This window comes from Rhinolophus sinicus, chromosome 17, assembly GCF_057876585.1.
Source record: "Rhinolophus sinicus isolate RSI-liver-muscle chromosome 17, RSI-T2T, whole genome shotgun sequence".
In the NCBI taxonomy this organism is placed as follows: Eukaryota; Metazoa; Chordata; class Mammalia; order Chiroptera; family Rhinolophidae; genus Rhinolophus; species Rhinolophus sinicus.
In genome coordinates this window covers 122577312-122602648 of record NC_142517.1, presented here as the reverse complement: position 1 = coordinate 122602648, position 25337 = coordinate 122577312, and the positions used below count along the sequence as shown (strand labels likewise).

At 38.0% G+C, this 25337-nt stretch overlaps 1 protein-coding gene across 2 annotated transcripts in view; it reads left to right on the top strand.

Moving 5' to 3' along the window:
* CFAP221 (cilia and flagella associated protein 221) overlaps positions 1 to 25337 on the top strand; it is a 104693-nt gene that overhangs the window by 37756 nt on the left and 41600 nt on the right. For both annotated transcript variants that reach the window (XM_074335277.2, XM_074335274.2), the window contains exons 8-12: positions 4848 to 5007; positions 9887 to 10007; positions 10091 to 10202; positions 10398 to 10506; positions 19476 to 19563. In XM_074335277.2, the coding sequence (XP_074191378.2) occupies positions 4848 to 5007; positions 9887 to 10007; positions 10091 to 10202; positions 10398 to 10506; positions 19476 to 19563 (590 nt within the window). The remainder of the gene's footprint in view (positions 1 to 4847; positions 5008 to 9886; positions 10008 to 10090; positions 10203 to 10397; positions 10507 to 19475; positions 19564 to 25337) is intronic.

Sequence of the window (25337 nt, the reverse complement as noted above, 5' to 3'; positions counted from 1 at the left end):
GGAAATAATAAAGATCAGAGTGGAAATAAATGAAACAGAATCTAAAAAAACAATACAAAAGATCAATGAAACCAAGAGCTGAGTCTTTGAAAAGATAAACAAAATTGATAAATCTTTAACCAGATTCATCAAGAAAAAAAGAGAGAGGACTCAAATAAATAAAATCAGAAATGAAAGAGGAGAAGTGACAACTGACACCACAGAAATACAGAGCATTATGAGAAATACAAAATCTTATGAACAATTATATACCAACAAATTGGATAATCTGGAAGAAATGGGCAAATTCCTAGAAACATACAATCTTCCAAGACTGAATCAAGAAGAAACAGAAAATCTGAACCAACTAATTACTACTAATGAAATTGAATCAGTAATCAAAACACTCCCAACAAATAAAAGTCCTGCACCAGATGTCTTCACAGTGAATTTTACCAAACATTCAAAGAAAAATTAACACCTTTCTTTTTTAAACTAGTCCAGTAAATTCAACAAGAGGGAAAACTCCCACTCTCATTCTATGAGGCCACCGTTATTACTCTGATTCCAAAACCAGACAAAGACATTACACAAAAAAGAAAATTATAGGATGATATCCCTGATGAACATAGATGTCTAACAACTATGCTGTACACATGAAAGTAATATAAAACAATATTGAATGTCAACTGTAACTGAAGAAAAAATTATTTTTTAAAAAGACCAATACTTACACTTTAAGAATGTGGGAAAATCATCTGTACTTTCTGAGCTTTTTAAAGAAAATGCTATTAAAAAATTATAACCACATTGTAGTAACACTGTATGGACCTGTAAGAAAAGAAATTAAAAAAAATTTTCCCCATCCTGGCCTTACTCATTAAACAGTAATGTACTTTTATATTTCCATTTCCTTTTAGTAATGGCCCATATTTATGCACATTGTACATAATTGTAATCAAGGCAAAGATATAGTGGTATTTTCTGGTGAGTTCATTTATAATTATGTGTTTTTTAGTTTTGTTACATTTTCTTTATAATACTCATTTTATTGATGAACTGGGGTTTTCTTAGTCTTTAGTTGATTTCTAAGTTTTGTTCTTTCTTCTTTCTCTGCCTCAGAATCCTCCCTGCCCTGTGACTTAACCATATCCCTGGTTATGCCAAATCTGAAATTGGCCCCAGATGAAATTGAACTGAAGCCATAAAATCATACTTTTTTTCTCTTGTTTTGTTTTGTTTTTAAGGCAGTAGTAAATTTTTGGATGCGCTTCTCACTTTTAAACGTGAAACGTACTCTAATTTCTCCCACCGTTAATTTTTTCCAAGCAGTAAGCTATGCCTGCTTGGCACACCGTTTATAGATGTTAACATTTGACAATCAGCTGTGGCCAAGTTCCGTTAACAGAGCTGTGTTAACTGGTATCCCTGTTAATGGAAAAAGCAGCGTACTCCAGTTGCCTAGGCTACAGCTCCTGTGTGCTTTATGTATTAGGTCTGTGCTGGGAGCACTTAAAAATAAATCAGCCAGGTCAAGGCAAACATTAATCCTTGCTCCAGAGCTTGTTCTTATTTTTTTAAGTTAATGAGCTGGAGCAGAAGCAATAGAATGTTCTTAGTGAATGTCCCAGTGAATTGCAGATTAAATAGGTGTATTTTCTGACCAAGTGGGTGGTCCAGGTATTGAACTCCAGGGCATTGAGGCATTTCTATTCAGCTGATCTTAGGTTGACCCACAGAATGGAGGCCTTCTGCTTCACTCTTCCCTGTGGAGGTGTCTCAGGTCACTAGGGAGTGCTATTTAGAGATTTTTGACTTCTGCTCTCAGGAAACGGACAGATGCCTATTTCTGAAGCACTGTGTTAGGGATCCAGGAAGATAAAAGAGTTTGAGGGCCTGTTGTCTGCCTAATGGGCTTGCAATCTAGTTCGGAACTTACAAACTTTGAAAGGCAACAATTCAAACACTAGATGAGTACTGTAGGGCTGACAGAAGTTTAGAGGAGTTTCAGTTCCTATGCATGGAGAATGTGCAAGGCCTCTGCAGAGAGAGGAAAGACCAGATGCACAGGGGCATAAGGAATCATCTAGAAAGCAAAGCAGAGAGCCTTCAGAAGTCAGAACGTTAGCCTTTCTCACACTTAGTACATTGATCCTCCCGTCGTCTCCCCCTCCCTTTCTCCCTTTTATTTTTCTTTCCCCATTTATCGAGCACTTACTGTGTTCCAACCTCAATGGCACCAGAGATACAAGGCAGGAATAAGGCATGGTGGAATATTTGACTTTGAAGAGAACAGTAGTCCATCCTGAAGATTTGAAAGAAAAAAATCAAGTTACACAAAAATATAGGGAACTGAATTATTTAGACAGAAACTTTTATGTGTGTTCCTTGCTTTTCCTCGTTGCTCACAGCATTAACATTGATATCTGGTCATTAGTTTAAAGATTGTAGTTCTGGGAATGCATCTCTGACCCACTAAAGCTGATTGATGTGTATACACTTATGTAACTGACACAATAAATAATTATTATAAGGATCAATTTAGTAGTTGGTAAATAATATCAGTTATTTGGTAAATATCAGTTATATGGTAAATAAACAGGCAGAAGTTGATTCATGTGTTTTTAATGAAAAGACTGCATAAAGAGAATAGAAATGAAAAGAAATTGAAGGACACAAAGAAATGGAAAGACATTCCGTGCTCATGGATTGGAAGAAACAACATAGTTAAAATGGCCATATTACCCAAAGCAATATACAGATTTAATGTAATCCCCATCAAAATCCCAATGGCAGTTTTTAAAGAAATAGAACAAAAAAATCATCAGATTTGTTTGGAACCACAAAAGACCCCGAATAGCCAAAGCGATCTTAAGAAAGAAGAACAATGCTGGAGGTATCACACTCCCTGACTTTAGCTTGTACTACAGGGCAACAATAATAAAAAAAAAAACAGCATGGTATTGGCAGAAAAACAGACATATAGACCAATGGAGTAGAATTGAGAACTCAGAAATAAAACCACATAAATATGGACAGATAATTTTTGACAAAGAAGCTAAAAACATACAATGGAGGAAAGACAGCCTCTTCAATAAATGATGCTGGGAGAATTGGAAAGCCATGTGCAAAAGAATGAAACTGGACTGCTATTTGTCACCATGTACCAAAATTAATTCAAAATGGATCAAAGACTTAAGCATAAGACCTGAAACAATAAACTGCATAGAAGAAAACATAGGTATTAAACTTATGGACCTTGGGTTCAAAGAGCATTTTTTGAATTTGACTCCAAAGGCAAGGGAAGTAAAAACTAAAATAATGAATGGGACTATATCAAACTTAAAAGCTTCTGCACAGCAAAAGAAACCATCGACAAAACAAAGAGGCAACCAACTGAATGGGAGAAGATTTTTGCAAACAGTGCCTCCAATAAGGGGCTAATATCCAAAATATACAAGGAACTCATGCAACTCAACAACAAAAAAACAAACAACTCAATTGAAAAATGGGCAGAGGACCTGAAGGGACATTTCTCCAAAGAGGACATACAAATAGCAAATAGATGAAAAAATGCTCAACATCACTAATCATCAGAGAAATGCAAATAAAAACCACAATGAGATTATTACCTTACCCCAGTCAGAATGGCTATCATCAATAAGACAAATAGTAACAAGTGTTGGAGAGGCTTTGGAGAAAAAGGAACCCTCATACACTGTTGGTGGGAATGCAGACTGGTGCAGTTGCTATGGAAGGCAGTGTGGTGGAGGTTCCTCAAAAAAATTACAAATAGAATTACCATATGACCCAGCAATCCCTCTGCTGGGTATCTACCCAAAAAATCTGAAAACATGTATCCATAAAGACACGTGTGCTCCAATGTTCATTGCAGCTTTGTTTACGGTGGCCAAGACATGGAAGCAACCAGAATGTCCTTCGATAGATGAATGGATAAAGAAGTTGTGGTATATATGCATAATGGAATACTATTCAGCAGTAAGAAAAGATGAAATAGGACCATTTGTGACAACATGGATGGATCTTGATATAATGCTAAGCGAAATAAGTCAGACAGAAAAAGCAGAGAACCATATGATTTCACTGATGTGTGGTACATAAACCAAAAACAACAAAAGAAAAAGACAAACAAATGAGAAACAAAAACTCATAGACACAGACAATGGTTTAGTGGTTACCAGAGGGTAAGGGGGGAGAGGGTGATAGATGAGGGTAAAGAGGATCAAATATATGGTGATGGAAGGAGAACTGACTCTGGGTGGTGAACACACAATGGGATTTATAGATGATGTAATACAGAATTGTACACCTGAAATCTATGTAACTTTACTAACAATTGTCACCCCAATAAACTTTAATTTAAAAAAAAAAAAAGAGAGAGAGAGAATAGAAATACTTGTGCTTATCTTGGGAAGAGTGTGTGTGTGTGTGTGCGTGTAAGAGAGAGAGAGCCTCTTTCACTGGACTTTGCAGAAGGGAAAGTATCATGCTTTCTTTTTTTTTTCTTTTTCTCTCCCCCACCCCCACTCCGATCCAAGCCGTTGTTCTCAGTTTAGTTGAGTCTAGTTGTATAGGACACAGCTCCCTGGCCCATGTTCATATTATGAGCCTTACACTCCACCTGTTTGAGGTAGTCGGTCACCTGAGGTAGGCGGCCACTGGCTCACAGCGGCTGCTGGCTGCTCACGCAGGGCAGCCCAGGTTAAGCCATTGTTCATAATCTTAGCTGTAGAGGTCGCAGGTCGCTGGCCCATGTGGGAATCGAACTTGGCATTAGGAGCACAGCGCTCCAAACACCTGAGCCACCGGACCACCCGTATCATATTTTCTTACTTCTTTCCTCTCAGGAATAATTCCAGCGAATGGGAAGATGAATGTGACTGTGAAGTTTACACCCTGTCAGTATGGGACGGCACAGATAAAAATGCAGTTATGGATTTCACAGTTCAACTCTCAACCCTACGAATGTGTCTTCACCGGAACATGCTACCCTAACATGGCTTTAAAGTATGGCGGTTTTGGAATGTCTTAGTTTATTCTTAAAACTTAAAAAAAAAAAATCCAGGTCTTCTTTCCATTCTGTTTTTCTTTCTTGTAACAGAATGCCATCAAAAACTTACTTAAAATACACTTTAACATATAATGGTAATGCCTAGGATATCTCTAATGCTTGTAGCAGTAGTTGCTTCTGCCAAGAGGAGAAGAGCCGACTGAGAAAAAGGGGCTTGGGAGTGGGCATACTTTCTTTCACTGATGACTACTGGTGTGCTGTTTGAATTTTTGACCATATGTATGTATGATGGTTTACTCAAAAATTTAAATCATAAGGCCAGAACAACATAAGTCTTTTCAAAGTTTCAGTATCACATTATAATTAATCGATAGCCTGCTCTGTGCCGTGTCCATTGCAAAGACCCATGGGAAATGCTCCACACCCTGAAGATACTCACAACAGAGGAGCCGAAATACATCAGGTATAACAAGTGATTTCAAAATAAGGCAGCAAGGGACACATGCCACGGGGGGCCGTTGTTTAAAGCACCATCAGTGTTCAAGTCAGAGTAAAGATGTGAAATGGGATTAAGTTTTACTTCAAAACAAATTTTTTCTCAACTTCTATTTCCATTTGAATGTGAGCTTATATTTTTATATGCCAAACTTTCTAGTTAACATAAGGTTTTTTTCTAATACGTTTAATTTTTATAAAAGTTAAAAACAAGTATAAATAACATAAAACCTTACAAATATTTTGAAAATGGTAAAGAAGTACCATGATTTTCCTCTTTCCATCTCACATAGATACACACCACAAATGTTTGTAGCAGTCATTGCTTATTAACATCATCAGGCATATTAAAAGTGAAGTAACAACCTTATATCAAAAAATTAACTAACTTTATGATTTATCATATATTCATATCATGATTTTCTTCCTAAAAATTCAAAGCAGCCTAAATCAGTTATAGGATATTATTGTGACCTTTGGAACCGAAAGCCACAATAGAAATAAAGTTACCCAGGCAATGAACAGGTAGAGTTGGATAGAATTAAAACACAGTGTGAATTTTTCTGGTGTCGGATAACTGGCTGAGTACAATGCTGTTCACAATCTCATGTCAAGTGCTACAATATGTAAATAGTTTTCTTACAGACATCACGTGAGTGGGATTTTTACTTCTATATCCTTCCATAGACATGTTCTTAACTTCACAAGAGCATTGTATGGGAGAAGCACCATACAAATGCAGACACATACCATTTCTAAATTATTATGTTTTGGTTTCCCAACTGGAGTTAATATCATATTTAGCACACTCTAGATGTTTTCAAGGGCTATGTCTCCCCAGACTGCAAATAGGCCTATAACAAATGAATTCCACCACGAAGGAAGAAAAATCCTCCTGGCTCCAGTGTTCTCTGAATGTTTCACAGGTTGCTTTTTTTGTTTCAGAATTGATGTGTGATGGACTTATTCATGTCCTGAACTGGCATAGCCAAATTCCACATGTAACTCTTTCGTTTATCTCTTTATTAGACCCCTTCATTTTTGTTGCCAACACTAGCGATCAGATTTCTTAGGGAGACTGTTTTTCAACAACCTCAACTTTTTGTTTTGTTGTTTCCCAATATTTACAGCAGAGGTGATGTCAGAGCTTTGTTGAGATGTGGATGCTGGGCCACAGCTCAGCCCTTAACCAAGCACCTGATCCCCGCACATCACAGCAGGTCCGTCAGTATGTGTCTCACCAGATGACATATTCTCCCTGCCACGGACCTTTCAGGCCACTCTACATCATAAGTGGTGATAAATACGAGATTGCTGGCATGCTGCCGGTGATGTGCACTGGGCCCGTTCCACAGATGCTCAGCAAATGCACATTGACTGTCAGAATGAATGAATGCTAGCATATCTCATGTCTGCAATATCATGGGCATATGTAATCCGGTAAACCAAGAGTTCAGATATTCTTGCTTAAAGAAATGCTTCGTAAGTAGCACTTATGAACATAATATAGTTCCACTACAGCTCATAATATGTAAATAACTTGAATAGCTTCTATAGGCATGTTAGTGGTACTCTCTGTACCTACATATGTCCAAAGTCAGTTTGCAGATACAGTAAAGATCTCAAACGTTAGTCTGAATCATTTTTTGAAAGATCTTACTACAAACAGCAGGTATAATCATTTTTTTTACTAGGAAGATAAATCAATTATGTACAAAAGTCCATTGCATTCCTATATATTAACAATGAAATCTCAGAAAAAGAAATACAAAAAACAATTCCTTTTGCAATTGCAGCAAAAAGAATAAAACACCTAGGAATAAACTTAACCAAGGATGTGAAAGACCTATATGCTGAAAACTATAAGACATTTTTAAAAGAAATTGAAGAAGACACAAAGAAATGGAAAGACATTCCGTGCTCATGGATTGGAAGAATCAACATAGTTAAAATGGCCATATTACCCAAAGCAATATACAGATTTAATGCAATCCCCATCAAAATCCCAATGGCATTTTTTAAAAAATAGAACAAAAAATCATCAGATTTGTTTGGAACCACAAAAGACCCCGAATAGCCAAAGCAATCTTAAGAAAGAAGAACAATACAGAAGGTATCACACTCCCTGTCTTTAGCTTGTACTACAGGGCAACAATAATCAAAACAGCATGGTATTGGCAGAAAAACCAGACACATAGACCAATGCAATAAAATTAAGAACTCAGAAATAAAACTACACAAATATGGACAGATAATTTTTGACAAAGAAGCAAAAAGCAGGGCCGGCCCGGTGGCTCAGGTGGTTAGAGCTCCGTGCTCCTAACTCCGAAGTCTGCCGGTTCGATTCCCGCATGGGCCAGGGGGCTCTCAACCACAAGGTTGCCAGTTCAATTCCTCGAGTCCCGCAAGGGATGGTGGGCTCTGCCCCCTACAACTAAGATTGAACACGGCACCTTGAGCTGAGCTGCCTTCCGGATGGCTCAGTTGGTTGGAGCGCGTCCTCTCAACCACAGGTTGTCGGTTTCCACTCCCGCAAGGGATGGTGGGCTGTGCCCCCTGCAACTAGCAATGGCAACTGGACCTGGAGCTGAGCTGCGCCCTCCACAACTAAGACTGAAAGGACAACAACTTGAAGCTGAACAGAACCCTCCACAACTAAGATTGAAAGGACAACAACTTGACTTGAAGAAAAAAAAAAAAGCAAAAAACATACAATGGAGAAAAGACAGCCTCTTCAATAAATGGTGCTGGGAGAATTGGAAAGCCACGTGCAAAAGAATGAAACTGGACTGCTATTTGTCACCATGTATCAAAATGGATCAAAGACTTAAGCATAAGACCTGAAACAATAAACAGCATAGAAGAAAACATAGGTACTAAACTTATGGACCTTGGGTTCAAAGAGCATTTTATGAATTTGACTCCTTAAGCAAGGGAAATAAAAGCTAAAATAAATGAATGGGACTGTATCAAACTTAAAAGCTTCTGCACAGCAAAAGAAACCATCGACAAAACAAAGAGGCAACCAACTGAATGGGAGAAAGTTTTTGCAAATAATGCCTCCGAAAAGGGGCTGATATCCAAAATATACAAGGAACTCATGCAACTCAACAACAAAAAAACAAACAACCCAATTGAAAAATGGGCAGAGGATCTGAAGAGACATTTCTCCAAAGAGGACATACAAATGTCAAATAGACATATGAAAAAATGCTCAACATCACTAATCATCAGAGAAATGCAAATCAAAACCACAATGAGATATCACCTCACCCCAGTCAGAATGGCTATCATCAACAAGACAAATAGTAACAAGTGTTGGAGAGGCTGTGGAGAAAAAGGAACCCTCATACACTGTTGGTGGGAATGCAGACTGGTGCAGCCGCTATGGAAGGCATTGTGGAGGTTCCTCAAAAAATTACGAATAGAATTACCATATGACTCTGCAATCCCTCTGCTGGGTATCTACCCAAAAAAATCTGAAAACATTTATCCATAAAGACATGTGTGCTCCAATGTTCACTGCAGCTTTATTTACGGTGGCCAAGACATGGAAACAACCAAAATGTCCTTCAATAGATGAATGGATAAAGAAGTTGTGGGATATATACACAATGGAATACTATTCGGCAGTAAGAAAAGATGAAATAGAACCATTTGTGACAACATGGATGGATCTTGAGAGTATAATGCTAAGCGAAATAAGTCAGACAGAAAAAGCAGAGAACCATATGATTTCAATGATATGTGGTATATAAACCAAAAACAACAAAAGAACAAGGCAAACAAATGAGAAACAAAAACTCATAGACACAGACAATAGTTTAGTGGTTACCAGAGGGTAAGGGGGAGGGAGGTGGGAGATGAGGGTAAGGGGGATCAAATATATATGGTGATGGAAGGAGAACTGACTCTGGGTGGTGAACACACAATGGGATTTATAGATGATGTAATACAGAATTGTACACCTGAAATCTATGTAATTTTACTAACAATTGTCATCCCAATAAACTAAAAAAAAAAAGATAAATCAATGGAAGATTTTCTAAAATGTAGTACATTTAAATTTAGCTGTTGAAAACCAACAGCCTAGAAATGAATTATGCTAGACCATTCGAGTGATTTTCGGCATGTCGTGTTATGTTTTTTGAGAATGGAAGGGAACACAGACATTGGTGAGTTATTTTGATATAAACAGTTATCTTCTGGTATACTAACATTACATTTATTTTAGTAGACCACTGTTTTAGCACACCGATTGATTTTCAGTTTAGATACACTAATTAATGGGTTATAAATCATGGTGTTATCAGAAAGATAAAAATAGGAACCTTGAGTTGTTGGACTATATACTAATTTAATATCTGTCTTAAACTATAGGTTAGAAGAATTTAAAATGTTAAATACTCTTTCTAAGAAAGTAGACATTCCTTCAGAAAAGGCAATGACACGGATATGTTTTCAGCAACTGCCAGCAAAGTCAAAACCTGCAAAGATTAAGGTAAAGTGAGCATCATGCCAGCCATGATGGGAGGAGTGAGAAAGAAGCAAAATAGTGATTTTTTCCTTCTGATTTGGTTCCAGGAAATTGAATATCAGAACTTGAGATTTCCGGTAGATTTATCAAATCCATTTGCTGTGGCAACTGTTTTAAACCAAGAACCAGGAAAACTGAAGATAAAAGAGCTAAGAGAAGGTAACCAGTTGATCCACCATAAATCAGCACCTGGGCAGAATATGAAAGAATTGTTGTTTGTGGTGTTTGTTATATATGAGCAACAACAGCAAAACTCAGATCATTGTTAAGTTTTGCCATTAGAAATGTGTTTTTCTCTTGGCAAATGATTCTGATTTGATTACTGGTATAATCACTGTTTGTTCCTGCCCTCAGTTTTGGACCAAGGCAATGAGATTTCAAAAACAAGACAGATGAAGGAAGCACTCTTTGAACAGAAAGTCAGACAGGATATTTGTGAAGAGATTGAAAATCATCTGAAGTGGTAAATATTGAGCAATTATTTGTATCAAGTAACAGGACATGGTTTTTGGTAATGGCTTTTTTATATGAGACACAATGAAATGTCATAACTTTTCAAGCTCTTTGAAACTTTTGATTATTCTCTCTCCTCCACTGGACCCTCTATTTCAGAATGAAATTTCTATTAGGAATATATGTGACCAAACTATACTCTTTCCTAAGCGTGACCAGACAGTGGCCAGACAGAACCAGAATGAACTGTGGGAGCAGCTGGGACACTGCTCCCTGCTGGCCGCTGCCCAAGCTCCCCAAATCTCACCCTACTAGGAGCCCTCTGTGCCCTGGGCTGTCTGCCCTAGGGGCCTTCTGGGGAGCCCCGCAGTGCAAGCTGGGGTGTGGGAGGCTATTGATGGAGGTTTTAAAAGTCAGATTTGAGTCTTCTGCCTTGTGCTCCTGCAATCAAAATGGAGCCCTTTTCACAATTTTTTACCAGCTCGTACCAGGCATACCCATATATACAGATGCAGCTAAACCAAACTTTGAAAATCCTTAAATTGAGCTAAAAAAGAGACTCCTGAAAAGGGTCTTTGAGAGACCACTTCATCCATGCACCCTGCTACCCTGCTTGCATGGGGGGCAGGGTGGGGCCAGGTGCCTTTGTTTCTCATGAAAATAACCTTTTGCTTCAGCTTAAGTCTGTAGTCAGGGTCTGCCCTCAGTGGAATAAGAAGTACGCCAAGTAACTGAAGACCGTTTTTTTAAATACTCTTTCCCTATCATAAAAAACAACACATTATCATGATAGGAAACCTGAAAACTATTTTTTTATAAAGTATAGGGAAGGAAAAATAATCACTATGATGCAATGACCACTGTTAACACTGGTGTGTTTCTTTCCTTCTATGCTTTGTAACATACTTGAAATCACATCCTCAATTTTGAATGTTCTGTTGGTCACTTAATATTTTCTTTCAATTTTTTTGTTGAAAGACTTTAAACCTGCCAGTAACAGTCATAGACACTTGACGTAGGGTCACCAATTATTAATATTATGCCACATATACATCCCCTTTGTACACAGACACACACACACGTGCACACACACACACACACATGTGCATGTACACACACACCTTTTTTCCTGAACCATTTTAAAGTAAGTTGCAGGCATCATGAAGCTTTACTCCTAAAGACTTTAGCATGTAGCTCCTAAAAACAAGGACATTCTTCAACATTGCCATAATCACTTCTGAGAAATTTAACATTGATAAAATAATATTATAATAATCGGTCTATATGCAAATCTACCAAGTTGTCCTATTAATTTCCTATATACCTGGGTTTTTTATTTTTGGAAAGGAGGAATCCAGGGTCCAATCAAAGATCATACAATTTGTATTTAGTTTTCATGTCTCTTTAGTCACCTTTAATCTAAAAGAGTTCGCTAGATGCCCTCCATCCCTTTTAAAACTATAGTTAGGAGACATTATCAGAATGGTGGCGTGAGGCGAGCCTCTAGAAATCTCCCCTGGAATTTACAACAAATTGAAAAACTATAACTCCACAAAGGACTCCCTGCACAGCAGACAGGCAACATGAAGAGTCTCATTACTGAATTCACCTAAAGGTGGGCAAATTGCACGAGTAGGGGAGGGGGGAAGGGAGAAGTACGGAGACAGAGACGCGCGGGCACAACATGCAGACCTAGCTCAGTACTCTGAGTTCGCTGCATCCCGGAACTATCGCAGCTGCAGGAGAGGGAAGAACTCTGACTGCTAGGGCTTAGTTTATGGCCCACAGGGCTGAGGGGGCAGCAAATAACACGGCTGAACACAACACTCACGGCAGAGACCTCGGAGCAAGGACTGAGGGAAGAAGGCTGAAAAAGGTGGTTTAAGCCCTCACTGCCACAGAGAATGGAAGCCTTAGGCACTGAGACTAGCCGCCCTCTCCTTACCCTCTCAGAGCTCGCCCCGCCCCCACTTGCCCAGTGCTAGAAGCGGTACAGTAGCAGTGTCAGGTCAAAAGAACAGAATATTTGCAATTCTGAGACCTGTGGTCTGGAGACACAGATTCGCAGCCCAACCAGTTCCGGCAAAGGGAAGGGAGCTGTGGAAGCAGGACCAGCTATGGTGGTGGTCGCCACCATTGCTCTGGCCCAATTCTCACAACTCACCCACCATTATCCCCATCTATCTGGGTGGATGCCTATAGGAGTAAACAGAACTGCTGAAACCATGGGCTCTGAATCTGGTACAGGAAGAACTTTGGAACTTCAAAAGCTCTCCGCATCCCCACACTGATGCGGTGCCATATGACACAGGCGAACGGTTAACAGAGGAGAAGCCCGCCTTCCAGGGAAACCCCCCATTGTGTGAGAAGCTGGAATAGTGCAGAGAAAACATAACACTACAGTGTGAGAGAGGAAAAAGGGCTGTAGTCAGAGAGAAAATAAAACATTCTACAAACACATACTGGAAAACAAAAGAAAGAACTCTTCCTATCAACCTGTTGCAGAACCCCCTCCTATAGATATCTAGGAAGAGAAATAATAAATCATTAATTGCCATGAATAACCAAGGCAACAAGACAGCTCAGAAAGAAAGTGAAAAGTCTCCAGAGAAGGCACTTAAAGATACAGAAATATGTGACTTAAATGACAGAGAATTCAAGATTGCAGTTCTGAAAATACTCAACAAGATGCAAGAAAAGTCAGAAAGGCAGTATAATGAACTCAGAAACACAATCAAAGAACAACATGAACATTTTACTAAAGAGATTGAAATTTTAAAAAAGAACCAAATAGAATTTCTGGAGATTAAGAACTCAATAGAAGAAATGAAGAATGAAATAGCCAACTTAGATAGTAGAGTTGACAGATGGAGGAAAGAATCAGTGACATCGAAGATAGAAACCTGGAAATGACACGGAAGGAAGAAGAAAGAGACTTGAGACTTAAAAGAAATGAAAGAACTCTACAAGAACTTTCTGACTCCATCAGAAAGAGCAATATAAGAATAATGGGCATACCAGAAGGAGAAGAAAGAGAGAAGGGAACAGAGAGTATATTCAAACAAATAGTCGATGAGAAATTCCCAAACTTGTGGAAAGAATTGGATCCTCGAATCCAAGAAGCAAATAGAACACCTAATTACCTCAATCTCAACAGGCCTTTTTCCAAGGCACATTGTATTAAAGCTGTCAAAAATCAAAGACAAAGAAGGAATTCTCAAAGCAGTCAGGGAAAAGAAGACAGTAAACTACAAAGGAAAGCCCGTTAGATTATCAGCAGATTTCTCAGCAGAAACTCTACAAGCTAGGAGGGAGTGGAACCAAATTTTCAAACTATTGAAAGAGAGAAATTATGAGCCAAGAATAATATGCCCAGCAAAGATATCCTTTAGATGTGATGGAGGAATAAAGACCTTTCAGGACATACAGAAGCTGAGGGAATTTTCTAATACACGACCTGCACTACAAGAAATACTAAAGGAGGCTATTCGACCACCATCAACAGGGACAATTTGTGGCAACCAAAACACAGAAAGGGGGAGAGTAAAGGCCTGAACCGAAATATGGGAATGGAGAAAGTAGGCATGCTGAAGAAAATGTAATACTCTAAATATCAAATTTTCTTTTACATAAACTTAATGGTAACCACTCAAAAAAATCCAGAACTGAAATATATACTGTAATAAAAGAAGAAACAGAGGGAAACATCATAGAATATCACCACACAGAAATAATAGACAACAACCAAAAGGCAAAGAAACAATGGAGACACAGTCTTACAAGAAAATTAAAGATAGAATGATAGGAAATCCTCACATATCAATAATCACCCTAAATTCAAATGGACTGAACTCACCAATAAAAAGGCACAGAGTAGCAGATTGGATCAAAAAACTAAACCCAACCATATGCTGTCTCTAAGAGACGCATCTCAGCTGCAAGGACAAGCATAGACTCAAAGTGACAGGGTGGAAATTGACACTCCAAGCAAATGGTATCCAGAGAAAAATCAGGTGTACCTATACTGATATCAGATGAAACAGACTTCAGGGTGAAAAAGGTAACAAGAGACAAAGATGGGCATTTCATAATGGTAAAGGGGACTATACAACAAGAAGACATAACAGTCATCAATATTTATGCCCCCAATCAGGGAGCACGGAAATATATCCCAAGCAACTACTAACAGAACTAAAGGGAGAAATTGACCAAAACGCAATTACACTAGGGGACCTAAATACATCATTGATAGCTAGGGATAGATCATCCAAACAGAAAATGAATAATGAAATAGCAGCCCTAAGTGACAACATTACAGAAAATGGACATAATTGATATTTATAGAGCACTTCATCCTGAAACATCAGACAATACATTTTTTTTTTAGTGTACGTGGAACATTCTCAAGGATAGACCATTTATTGGGACATAAAACTAACCTCAGCAGATTTAAGAAGATTGAAATTATCCCAAGCATATTCTCTGAGCACAAGGCTTTGAAATTGGATGTCAACTGCAAAAAGAAAGCAGGAAAAACCACAAATACATGGAGATTAAACAACATACTTTTAAAGAACGACTGGGGAAAAGAAGAAATTAGAGGAGAGATCAAAAGATACATAGAAACAAATGAGAATGAAAATACATCCTACCAAAATTTTGGGGATGCAGCGAAAGCAGTTTTAAGAGGGAAATTTATATCATTACAGGCCTATCTCAAGAAACAAGAAAAATCCCAAATAAATAACCTCACGTTACACCTTAAAAAACTAGAAAAAGAAGAACAAATGAAACCTAAGATTAGTAGAAGAAAGGAAATAATAAAAATCAGAGCAGAACTAAACGAAATAGAGAACAAAAAGACAATAGAAAAAATTAATGTGACAAAGAGCTGGTTCTTTGAAAAGATTAACAAAATTGACAAACCCTTGGCTAGGCTCACCAAGATAAAAAGAGAGAAGACACTAATAAACAAAATCAGAAATGAAAAAGGGGAGGTTATCATGGATGCCACAGAAACACAAAGGATCATCCAAGAATACTATGAAGGACTATATACCACCAAATTCATAACCTAGAAGAAATGGACAAGTTCTTAGAAACATATAGCCTTCCAAGGCTGAACCATGAAGAACTGGAAAATCTGAACAGACTGATCACCAGTAACGAAATTGAATCAGTCATCCAAAACCTTCCCAAAAGCAAAAATCCGGGACCAGATGGCTTCACTAGTGAATTCTACCAAACATTCAAAGAGGATCTAATACCAATCCTGCTCAAACTCTTCCAAAAAATTGAAGAAGAGACAGTACTCCCTAACTCATTTTATGAGGTCAACATTACCCTGATACCAAAACCTGGTAAGGACAGCACAAAAAAAGAGAACTACAGACCAATATCTCTGATGAATACAGACGCAAAAATCCTACACAAAATTCTAGCAAATCAAATGCAACAATGTATTAGAAATATTATTGATCACGACCAAGTGGGGTTCATCCCAGGAGCACAAGAGTGGTTCAACATACACAAATCTATCAATGTGATACATCACATAAACAACATAAAGGACAAAAATCATATGATTATATCAATTGATGCAGAAAAAGCATTTGACAAGATACAACATCCATTTGTGATTAAAATACTTAATAAAATCCTCAAAGTGTAGAAGGAAAATACCTTAACATAATAAAGGCAACATATGACAAGCCCTCAGCTAATCTCATAATTAACGGTGAAAAACTGACCCTTTGCTCTACGTTCAGAAACACGACAGGGCTGTCCCCTATCACCTCTGCTTTTCAACATAGTGTTGGAAGTCCTCGCGGGAACAATCAGGCAAGAGAAAGAAACAAAAGGCATCCAAATTGGGAATGAAGAAGTTAAATTATCACTCTTTGCAGATAACAAGATGCTATATATAGAAAACCCTAAGGACTCCACCAAAAAGCTTACAATCAACGAATACAGTAAAGTTGTCGGCTACAAAGTCAACATACAAAAGTTCATTGCATTCCTATATACTAACAATGAAATCTCGAAAAAAGAAATACAAAAAAACAATTACTTTTGCAATTGCAGCAAAAAGAATAAAATACCTAGGAATAAACTTAACCAAGGATGTGAAAGACCTATATGCTGAAAACTACAAGACATTTTAAAAAGAGATTGAAGAAGACACAAAGAAATGGAAAGGCATTCCGTGCTCATGGATTGGAAGTATCAACATAGTTAAAATGGCCATATTACCCAAAGCAATATACAGATTTAATGCAATCCCCATCAAAAATCCCAATGGCAATTTTTTAAAGAAATAGAACAAAAAAATCATCAGATTTATTTGGAACCACAAAAGACCCCCCAAATAGCCAAAGCGATCTTAAGAAAAAAGCAATGCTGGAGGTATCACACTCCCTGACTTTAGCTTGTACTACAGGGCTACAATAATAAAAACAGCATGGTATTGGCAGAAAAATAGACACATAGACCAATAGAATTAAGAACTCAGAAATAAAACCACATAAATATGGACAGATAATTTTTGACAAAGAAGCAAAAAACATACAATGGAGAAAAGACAGCCTCTTCAATAAATGGTGCTGGGAGAATTGGAAAGCCACGTGCAAAAGAATGAAACTGGACTGCTATTTGTCACCATGTACCAAAATTAATTCAAAATGGATCAAAGACTTAAGCATAAGACCTGAAACAATAAACAGCATAGAAGAAAACATAGGTACTAAACTTATGGACCTTGGGTTCAAAGAGTGTTTTATGAATTTGACTCCTTAGGCAAGGGAAGTAAAAGCTAAAATAAATGAATGGGACTGTATCAAACTTAAAAGCTTCTGCACAGCAAAAGAAACCATCGACAAAATAAAGAGGCAACCAACTCAATATGGGAAGATTTTTGCAAACAGCGCCTCCCATAAGGGGCTAGTATCCAAAATATACAAGGAACCCATAAAACTCAACAACAAAAAAACAAACAACTCAATTGAAAAATGGGCAGAGGACCTGAAGAGACATTTCTCCAGAGGACATACAAATGGCAAATAGACATATGAAAAAATGCTCAACATCACTAATCATCAGAAATGCAAATAAAAACCACAATGAGATATCACCTCACCCCAGTCAGAATGGCTATCATCAACAAGACAAATAGTAACAAGTGTTGGAGAGGCTGTAGAGAAAAATGAACCCTCATACACTGTTGGTGGGAATGCAGACTGGTGCAGCCGCTATGGAAGGCAGGGTGGAGGTTCCTCAAAAAATTACGAATAGAATTACCATATGACCCAGCAATCCCTCTCCTGGGTATCTACCCAAAAAATCTGAAAAGATTTATCCATAAAGACACGTGTGCTCCAATGTTCATTGCAGCTTTATTTACGGTGGCCAAGACATGAAAACAACCAAAATGTCCTCCGATAGATGAATGGATAAAGAAATTGTGGTATATATACACAATGGAATACTATTCAGCGGTAAGAAAAGATGAAATAGGACCATTTGTGACAACTTGAATGGATCTTGATATTATAATGCTAAGTGAAATAAGTCAGACAGAAAAAGCAGAGAACCATATGATTTCACTGATATGTGGTATATAAACCAAAAACAACAAAAGAACAAAACAAACAATGAGAAACAAAAACTCATAGACACAGACAATAGATTAGTGGTTACCAGAGGGTAAGGGGGGAGGGTGGTGGGAGATGAGAGTAAAGGGGATCAAATATATGGTGATGGAAGGAGAACTGACTCTGGGTGGTGAACACACAATGGGATTTATAGATGATGTAATACAGAATTGTACACCTGAAATCTATGTAACTTTACTAACAATTGTCACCCCAATAAACTTTAATTTTAAAAAAACACTATAGTTTTCATGATAGGTATATTATATACTAGAGTTTTTTAAAGTGCAATAAAATTCACAAAATACAAATTCACCATTTTAATAATGTTAAAGTGTACAATACAGAGGTTCTAGGTATATTCACAGTGTTGTGTAGCCATCAACTTTAGTTAATTCCAGAACACTTGCATCACTCCAAAAAGAAACCCCATACCCATTTAGCAGTCACTCCCACTCATTCCCCTCTCCCCCAGCCCCTGTCAAACACTAATCTACTTTCTATTTCTATAGCTTTGCCTATTTTGGAACTTTTCATGTAAATGGAATCACACAATCTATGGCCTTTTGTAACTGGCTTCTTTTACTTAACATGTTTTCAAGGCTCATCTGTGTCACAGCATCTATCAGGACTTAATCCCTTTTTATGGCTGAATAATATTCCACTGTATGGACAGACTACATTTTGTTCATCCATTCATTAGTTGATGGACATTTGGGTGGTTCCCACTTTTTGGCGATTGTGAATAATGTCGCTATGAACATTTATAGACAAGTTTTTTTTATGAACATATCTTTTCAGTTCTCTTGGGCAGGTGCCTAGGAGTAGAATTGTTTGATCATGTGGTAATTCTTTAACTTTTTGTGGAGCCCACCAAACGGTTTTCTACTGTGGCCAAACCATTTTATATTCCCTTCAGAACTGTTCAAGTGTTCCATTTTCTCCACATCCTTGGCAATCCCTGTTATTTTCCTTTGTTATCACCATCATCGTCAAAATCATCATTATCATAGTAGCCATCCTGGAGTGTGTGAAGTGGTAGAGCACTGTAGTTTGATTTGCATTTCCCTAATGACAGATGATGTTTAGCATCCAGATTTTTTTATTCATAAATATTTCAGCACGTGTCACTAGAGAATAAGCTTAATTTTGTGGAACACAGTTTTCATCTTAGTTATGTTGCTGGAGTCTCTATAACTTCTCTTCCCCATCATGTCTCCTGCAATATCTCAGCATCCCTTTCCAGTCATAGAGTATGGGCAAGAAATTCCATTCTGAAATTGACTATCGTTTTCTGATGGGTTCTGTACGTTGGTTTTTTTCTCCCTAGGCAGGTACACCTTGGTAAAGATCCTGTGTCTTTTAAATTTAGAAAAGACCTTGCTGAAGAGTGGCAGAGAATAAACACCAAATACAAGGTCAGAATTACTGCTAATTTGATATCATTTATTTCACGAACTATTTTGAATTCCTGCTACATGCAAGATGCCATATCCGGAGAAAGAAATATTATAGTTAAATTGGAAGGGGAGGAGGCTGACGACAAGTTAATTGTCAACTATAAACCAAGGCTGGTTGTGTATGTCACAAGAGACCTCTACTAAGTATTGGCGGGATTCAGGAGCCAGAGAGGAGAGAGAACTCATCTAATTGGAAAGCTTCCTGGAAGACATGGTATAATTTTCAAAAATCGTAAAGAGGACAAAGGCATTCAGTTGAGAGGGAGGGAATGCCTCAATCCTGGGCTGGAATTCTGGGTGTGTCGTACCCCTGTCCCGTGATCTGCAAAGCATGAGGGTAAGAGACCCAAAGACAGTGACCGGGAGTCACGCCAGAGCCAGATCTAAACACTAAAAGCGGCTGAGCAGAGAGGAGAAAACGGGTTGAGGGAGGGGGCCACATCTGAGTTACCAAGGCAACACCTGTAGGTTCAGGGAGGGGAGAGTAGAGATGGGAGCTGTGGGTCTGTACAACACCCCTCTGCTCTCTGTGGCATGAGACATTGTTACATGCAGGGCAGGGGCAGAGAACACTGCGGACAGGTCCATAGGGGCTGAAGCACAGGACACAGAGGCCGGAGGCGATAGGACTCGGCTGTAGCTCCATGTCACAGGGGCTTGGACTTGATCGGTAGGACTTGCGGAATCATCACTGACTGTATTAGTCAGCTGGGCCTGCCGTCGCAAAATGTCACAGACTGGGTGGCTTAAATAACAAATATATTCTCTCACAGTTCTGGAGGCTGGAAGACCAAGATCAAGGTGTTGGCAGGGTTGGTTCCCCCTGAAGTCTCTCTCCTTGGCTTGTAGATGGCTTTCCCAGTGCCTTCACACTCTTCTGTGTCCAAATTTCCTCCTCTTATAAGGACACCCGTCACATTGGATTAGGGCCCACTCTAATGACCTCGTTTTAACTTGATCACCTCCTTAAGTATCGTGTTTCCTGACTAAGGGTTAGGATTTCAACATATGAATTTTGGAGGGACACTATCCAGTCATAACACACATACTTAAGCTTAGGAGTAGAAGGTTCCTACACTCAGTGCCACACACAGTGGCAGGATTGAGTAGGAGGAATTGGGAGAAGACATGTGTCCTGTCACATATGAATATATTTCTCATACACAATATATTTTTCTTCCTAGATTTGGAGTCCCAATCGGATATTTGAATACATTTGTCCTTTTTTATTTTTCATAAGACAAACAAAAGAATATAAAATCATTACATCAGGAAATCTTAGCATTTGGAAAGGCATATGTTAGATTGGCACTTAAATTTAGTTTGGTGTGTTGTCCAGATCTTTTGCACATGATTTTAAAAACAAAACACCAAGTGTTTTCTGCCAACCCCACAGTGGAATATTTTCTAGCTGTTTTAGAGAAGCAGGTGATACACACATGCCTCCGCTGGGTCAAGATGAGAGTTAAGGCTGTAATTGCCAGCGTTTGGTTGACAGACAAGCCCAACCATTTATTCATCTGGCAAGTGCACTTATGAATGGCCATTGTGTGTAAGATTCTGTGCTAGTGAATGAGCCACGGTCTCTGCCCTCAAGAAGGTCACCGTCCCGAAGGAGCACAGGAACACTGAGATATGCTATAGGAGGTGCAGAGGGCAGTGACAGAGCTGGAACCTGTAGAGAAATCAGAAATGAGGGGTAAGGAAAAGGAGAAGATAGCATGGTTCCTTGGTTTCCAGCTTGAGTGCAGGTTGGTGCTTTTAAATGAGATTTCAAATATGGAAGAAAAGCTGGCTTAGGGGGAAGGTGAAAAGTTTAATTTGGGACGTGTTACATCTGGGGTGACCTCCAGGTGGCAGCTGAAGGAACAAGTTTAAGCTGGAGACAATGATTTGGAGATGAACATCAGAAAGTAGAGAATGAGACCACAGAATAAGTGTGGTGCCCTGGGGAGAGTAAATATTCGGTTGGTACAAAAGTAATTGTGGTTTTTGCAATTATTTTTTTTTCTTATTCCAAAATGTATCCTTTTATTTTTTTAATTAAAGTTTACTGGGGTGATAATTGTTAGTATAAAGTTTACATACATTTCAGGTGTAGAATTCTGTATTACATCATCTATAAATCCCATTGTGTGTTCACCACCCAGAGTCAGTTCTTCCATCACCATATATTTGATCCCCTTTACCCTCATCTACTACTCCTCTCCCCCCTTACCCTCTGGTAACCACTAAACTATTGTCTGTGTCTATGAGTTTTTGTTTCTCATTGTTTGTCTTGTTCTTTTGTTGTTTTTCGTTTATATACCACTTATCGGTGAATTCATATGGTTCTCTGCTTTTTCTGTCTGACTTATTTCGCTTAGCAGTATATTCTCAAGATCCATCCATGTTGTCACAAATGGTCCTATTTCATCTTTTCTTACTGCTGAATAGTATTCCATTGTGTATATATACCACAACTTCTTTATCCATTCATCTATCGAAGGACATTTTGGTTGTTTCCATGTCTTGGCCACCGTAAACAAAGCTGCAATGAACATTGGAGCACACTTGTCTTTATGGATAAATGTTTTCAGATTTTTTGGGTAGATACTCAGCGGAGGGATTGCTCGGTCATATGGTAATTCTATTTGTAAGTTTTTGAGGAACCTCCCCACTGCCTTCCATAACGGCTGCACCAGTCTGCATTCCCACCAACAGTGTATGAGGGTTCCTTTTTCTCCAAAGCCTCTCCAACACTTGTTACTATTTGTCTTGTTGATGATAGCCATTCTGACTGGGGTGAGGTGATATCTCATTGTGGTTTTGATTTGCATTTCTCTGATGATTAGTGATGTTGAGCATTTTTTCATATGTCTATTTACCATTTGTATGTCCTCTTTGGAGAAATGTCCCTTCAGGTCCTCTGCCCATTTTTCAATTGAGTTGTTTGTTTTTTTGTTGTTGAGTTGCATGAGTTCCTTGTATATTTTGGAAATTAGCCGCTTATCAGAGGCACTGTTTGCAAAAATTTTCTCCCATTCAGTTGGTTGCCTCTTATTTTGTCGATGGTTTCTTTTGCTGTGCGGAAGCTTTTAAGTTTGATACAGTCCCATTCATTTATTTTAGCTTTTACTTCCCTTGCCTAAGGAGTCAAATTCATAAAACGCTCTTTGAACCCAAGGTCCATAAGTTTAGTACCTATGTTTTCTTCTATGCTGTTTATTGTTTCAGGTCTTATGCTTAAGTCTTTGATCCATTTTGAATTAATTTTGGTACATGGTGACAAATAGCAGTCCAGTTTCATTCTTTTGCACGTGGCTTTCCAATTCTCCCAGCACCATTTATTGAAGAGGCTGTCTTTTCTCCATTGTATGTTTTTTGCTTCTTTGTCAAAAATTATCTGTCCATATTTATGTGGTTTTATTTCTGAGTTCTTAATTCTATTGGTCTATGTGTCTATTTTTCTGCCAATACCATGCTGTTTTTATTATTGTAGCCCTGTAGTACAAGCTAAAGTCAGGGAGTGTGATACCTCCAGCATTGTTCTTTTTTCTTAAGATTGCTTTGGGTATTCGGGGGTCTTTTGTGGTTCCAAACAAATCTGATGATTTTTTGTTCTATTTCTTTAAAAAATTGCCATTGGGATTTTGATGGGGATTGCATTAAATCTGTACATTGTTTTGGGTAATATGGCCATTTTAACTATGTTGATACTTCCAATCCATGAGCACGGAATGTCTTTCCATTTCTTTGTGTCTTCTTCAATCTCTTTTTAAAATGTCTTGTAGTTTTCAGCATATAGATCTTTCACATCCTTGGTTAAGTTTATTCCTAGGTATTTTATTCTTTTTGCTGAAGGAACTGTTTTTTGCAAAAGGAACTGTGTTTTTTGTGTTTTTTTTTAAATTTCTTTTTCTGAGATTTCATTGTTAGTATATAGGAATGCAATGGACTTTCGTACGTTGATTTTGTAGCTGACAACTTTACTGTATTCATTGATTTTTTCTAATAGCGTTTTGGTGGAGTCTCTAGGGTTTTTTATATATAGCATCTTGTCATCTGCAAAGAGTCACAATTTCACTTCTTGCTCCCAATTTGGATGCCTTTTATTTCTTTCTCTTGCCTGATTGTTCCGACGAGGACTTCCAACACTACGTTGAAAAGCAGAGGTGATGCGGGACAGCCCTGTCATGTCCCTGAACGTACAGCAAAGGGCTTCAGTTTTTCACCGTTAATTATGAGATTAGCTGAGGGTTTGTCATACATGGCCTTTATTATGTTAAGATATTTCCCTTCTATACCTATTTTATTAAGTGTTTTAATCATAAATGGATGTTGTATCTTATCAAATGCTTTTTCTGCATCAATTGATATAATCATATTATTTTTGTCCTTTATGTTGTTTATGTGATGTATCACATTGATGGATTTGTGTATGTTGAACCACTCTTGTGCTCCTGGGATGAACCCCACTTGGTCGTGATCAATAATATTTCTAATGCATTGTTGCATTTGATTTGCTAGAATTTTGTGTAGGATTTTTGCATCTGTATTCATCAGACATATTGGTCTGTAGTTCTCTTTTTTTGTGTTGTCCTTACCAGGTTTTGGTATCAGGGTAATGTTGACCTCATAAAATGAGTTAGGGAGTACTGTCTCTTCTTCAATTTTTTGGAAGAGTTTGAGCAGGATTGATATTAGATCCTCTTTGAAGGTTTGGTAGAATTCACTAGTGAAGCCATCTGGTCCCGGACCTTTGCTTTTGGGAAGGTTTTGGATGACTGATTCAATTTCGTTACTGGTGATCTGTCTGTTTACATTTTCCAGTTCTTCATGGTTCAGCTTAGGAAGGCTATATGTTTCTAAGAACTTGTCCATTTCTTCTAGGTTATGAATTTGATGGCATATAGTCCTTCATAGTATTCTTGGATGATCCTTTGTGTTTCTGTGGCATCCGTGATAACTTCCCCTTTTTCATTTCTGATTTTGTTTATTAGTGTCTTCTCTCTTTTTATCTTAGTGAGCCTAGCCAAGGGTTTGTCAATTTTGTTAATCTTTTCAAAGAACCAGCTCTTTGTCACATTAATTTTTCTATTGTCTTTTTGTTCTCTATTTCATTTAGTTCTGCTCTGATTTTTATTATTTCCTTTCTTCTACTAATCTTAGGTTTCATTTGTTCTTCTTTTTCTAGTTTTTTTAAGGTGTAACGTGAGGTTATTTATTTGGGATTTTTCTTGTTTCTTGAGATAGGCCTGTAATGATATAAATTTCCCTCTTAAAACTGCTTTCGCTGCATCCCCAAAATTTTGGTAGGATGTATTTTCATTCTCATTTGTTTCTATGTATCTTTTGATCTCTCCTCTAATTTCTTCTTTCACCTGGTCATTCTTTAAAAGTATGTCATTTAATCTCCATGTATTTGTGGTTTTTCCTGCTTTCTTTTTGCGGTTGATATCCAATTTCAAAGCCTTGTGCTCAGAGAATATGCTTGGGATGATTTCAATCTTTGCTGAGGTTAGTGTTATGTCCCAATAGATGGTCTATCCTTGAGAATGTTCTATGTACACTAGAAAAACATGGATAGTCTGATGTTTTAGGATGAAGTGCTCTATAAATGTCAATTATGTCCATTCCATCTAATGTGTCACTTAGGGCTACTATTTCTTTATTTATTTTCTGTTTGGATGATGTATCCATAGCTGTCAATGATGTATTTAGGTCCCCTAGTATAATTGTGTTTTGGTCAA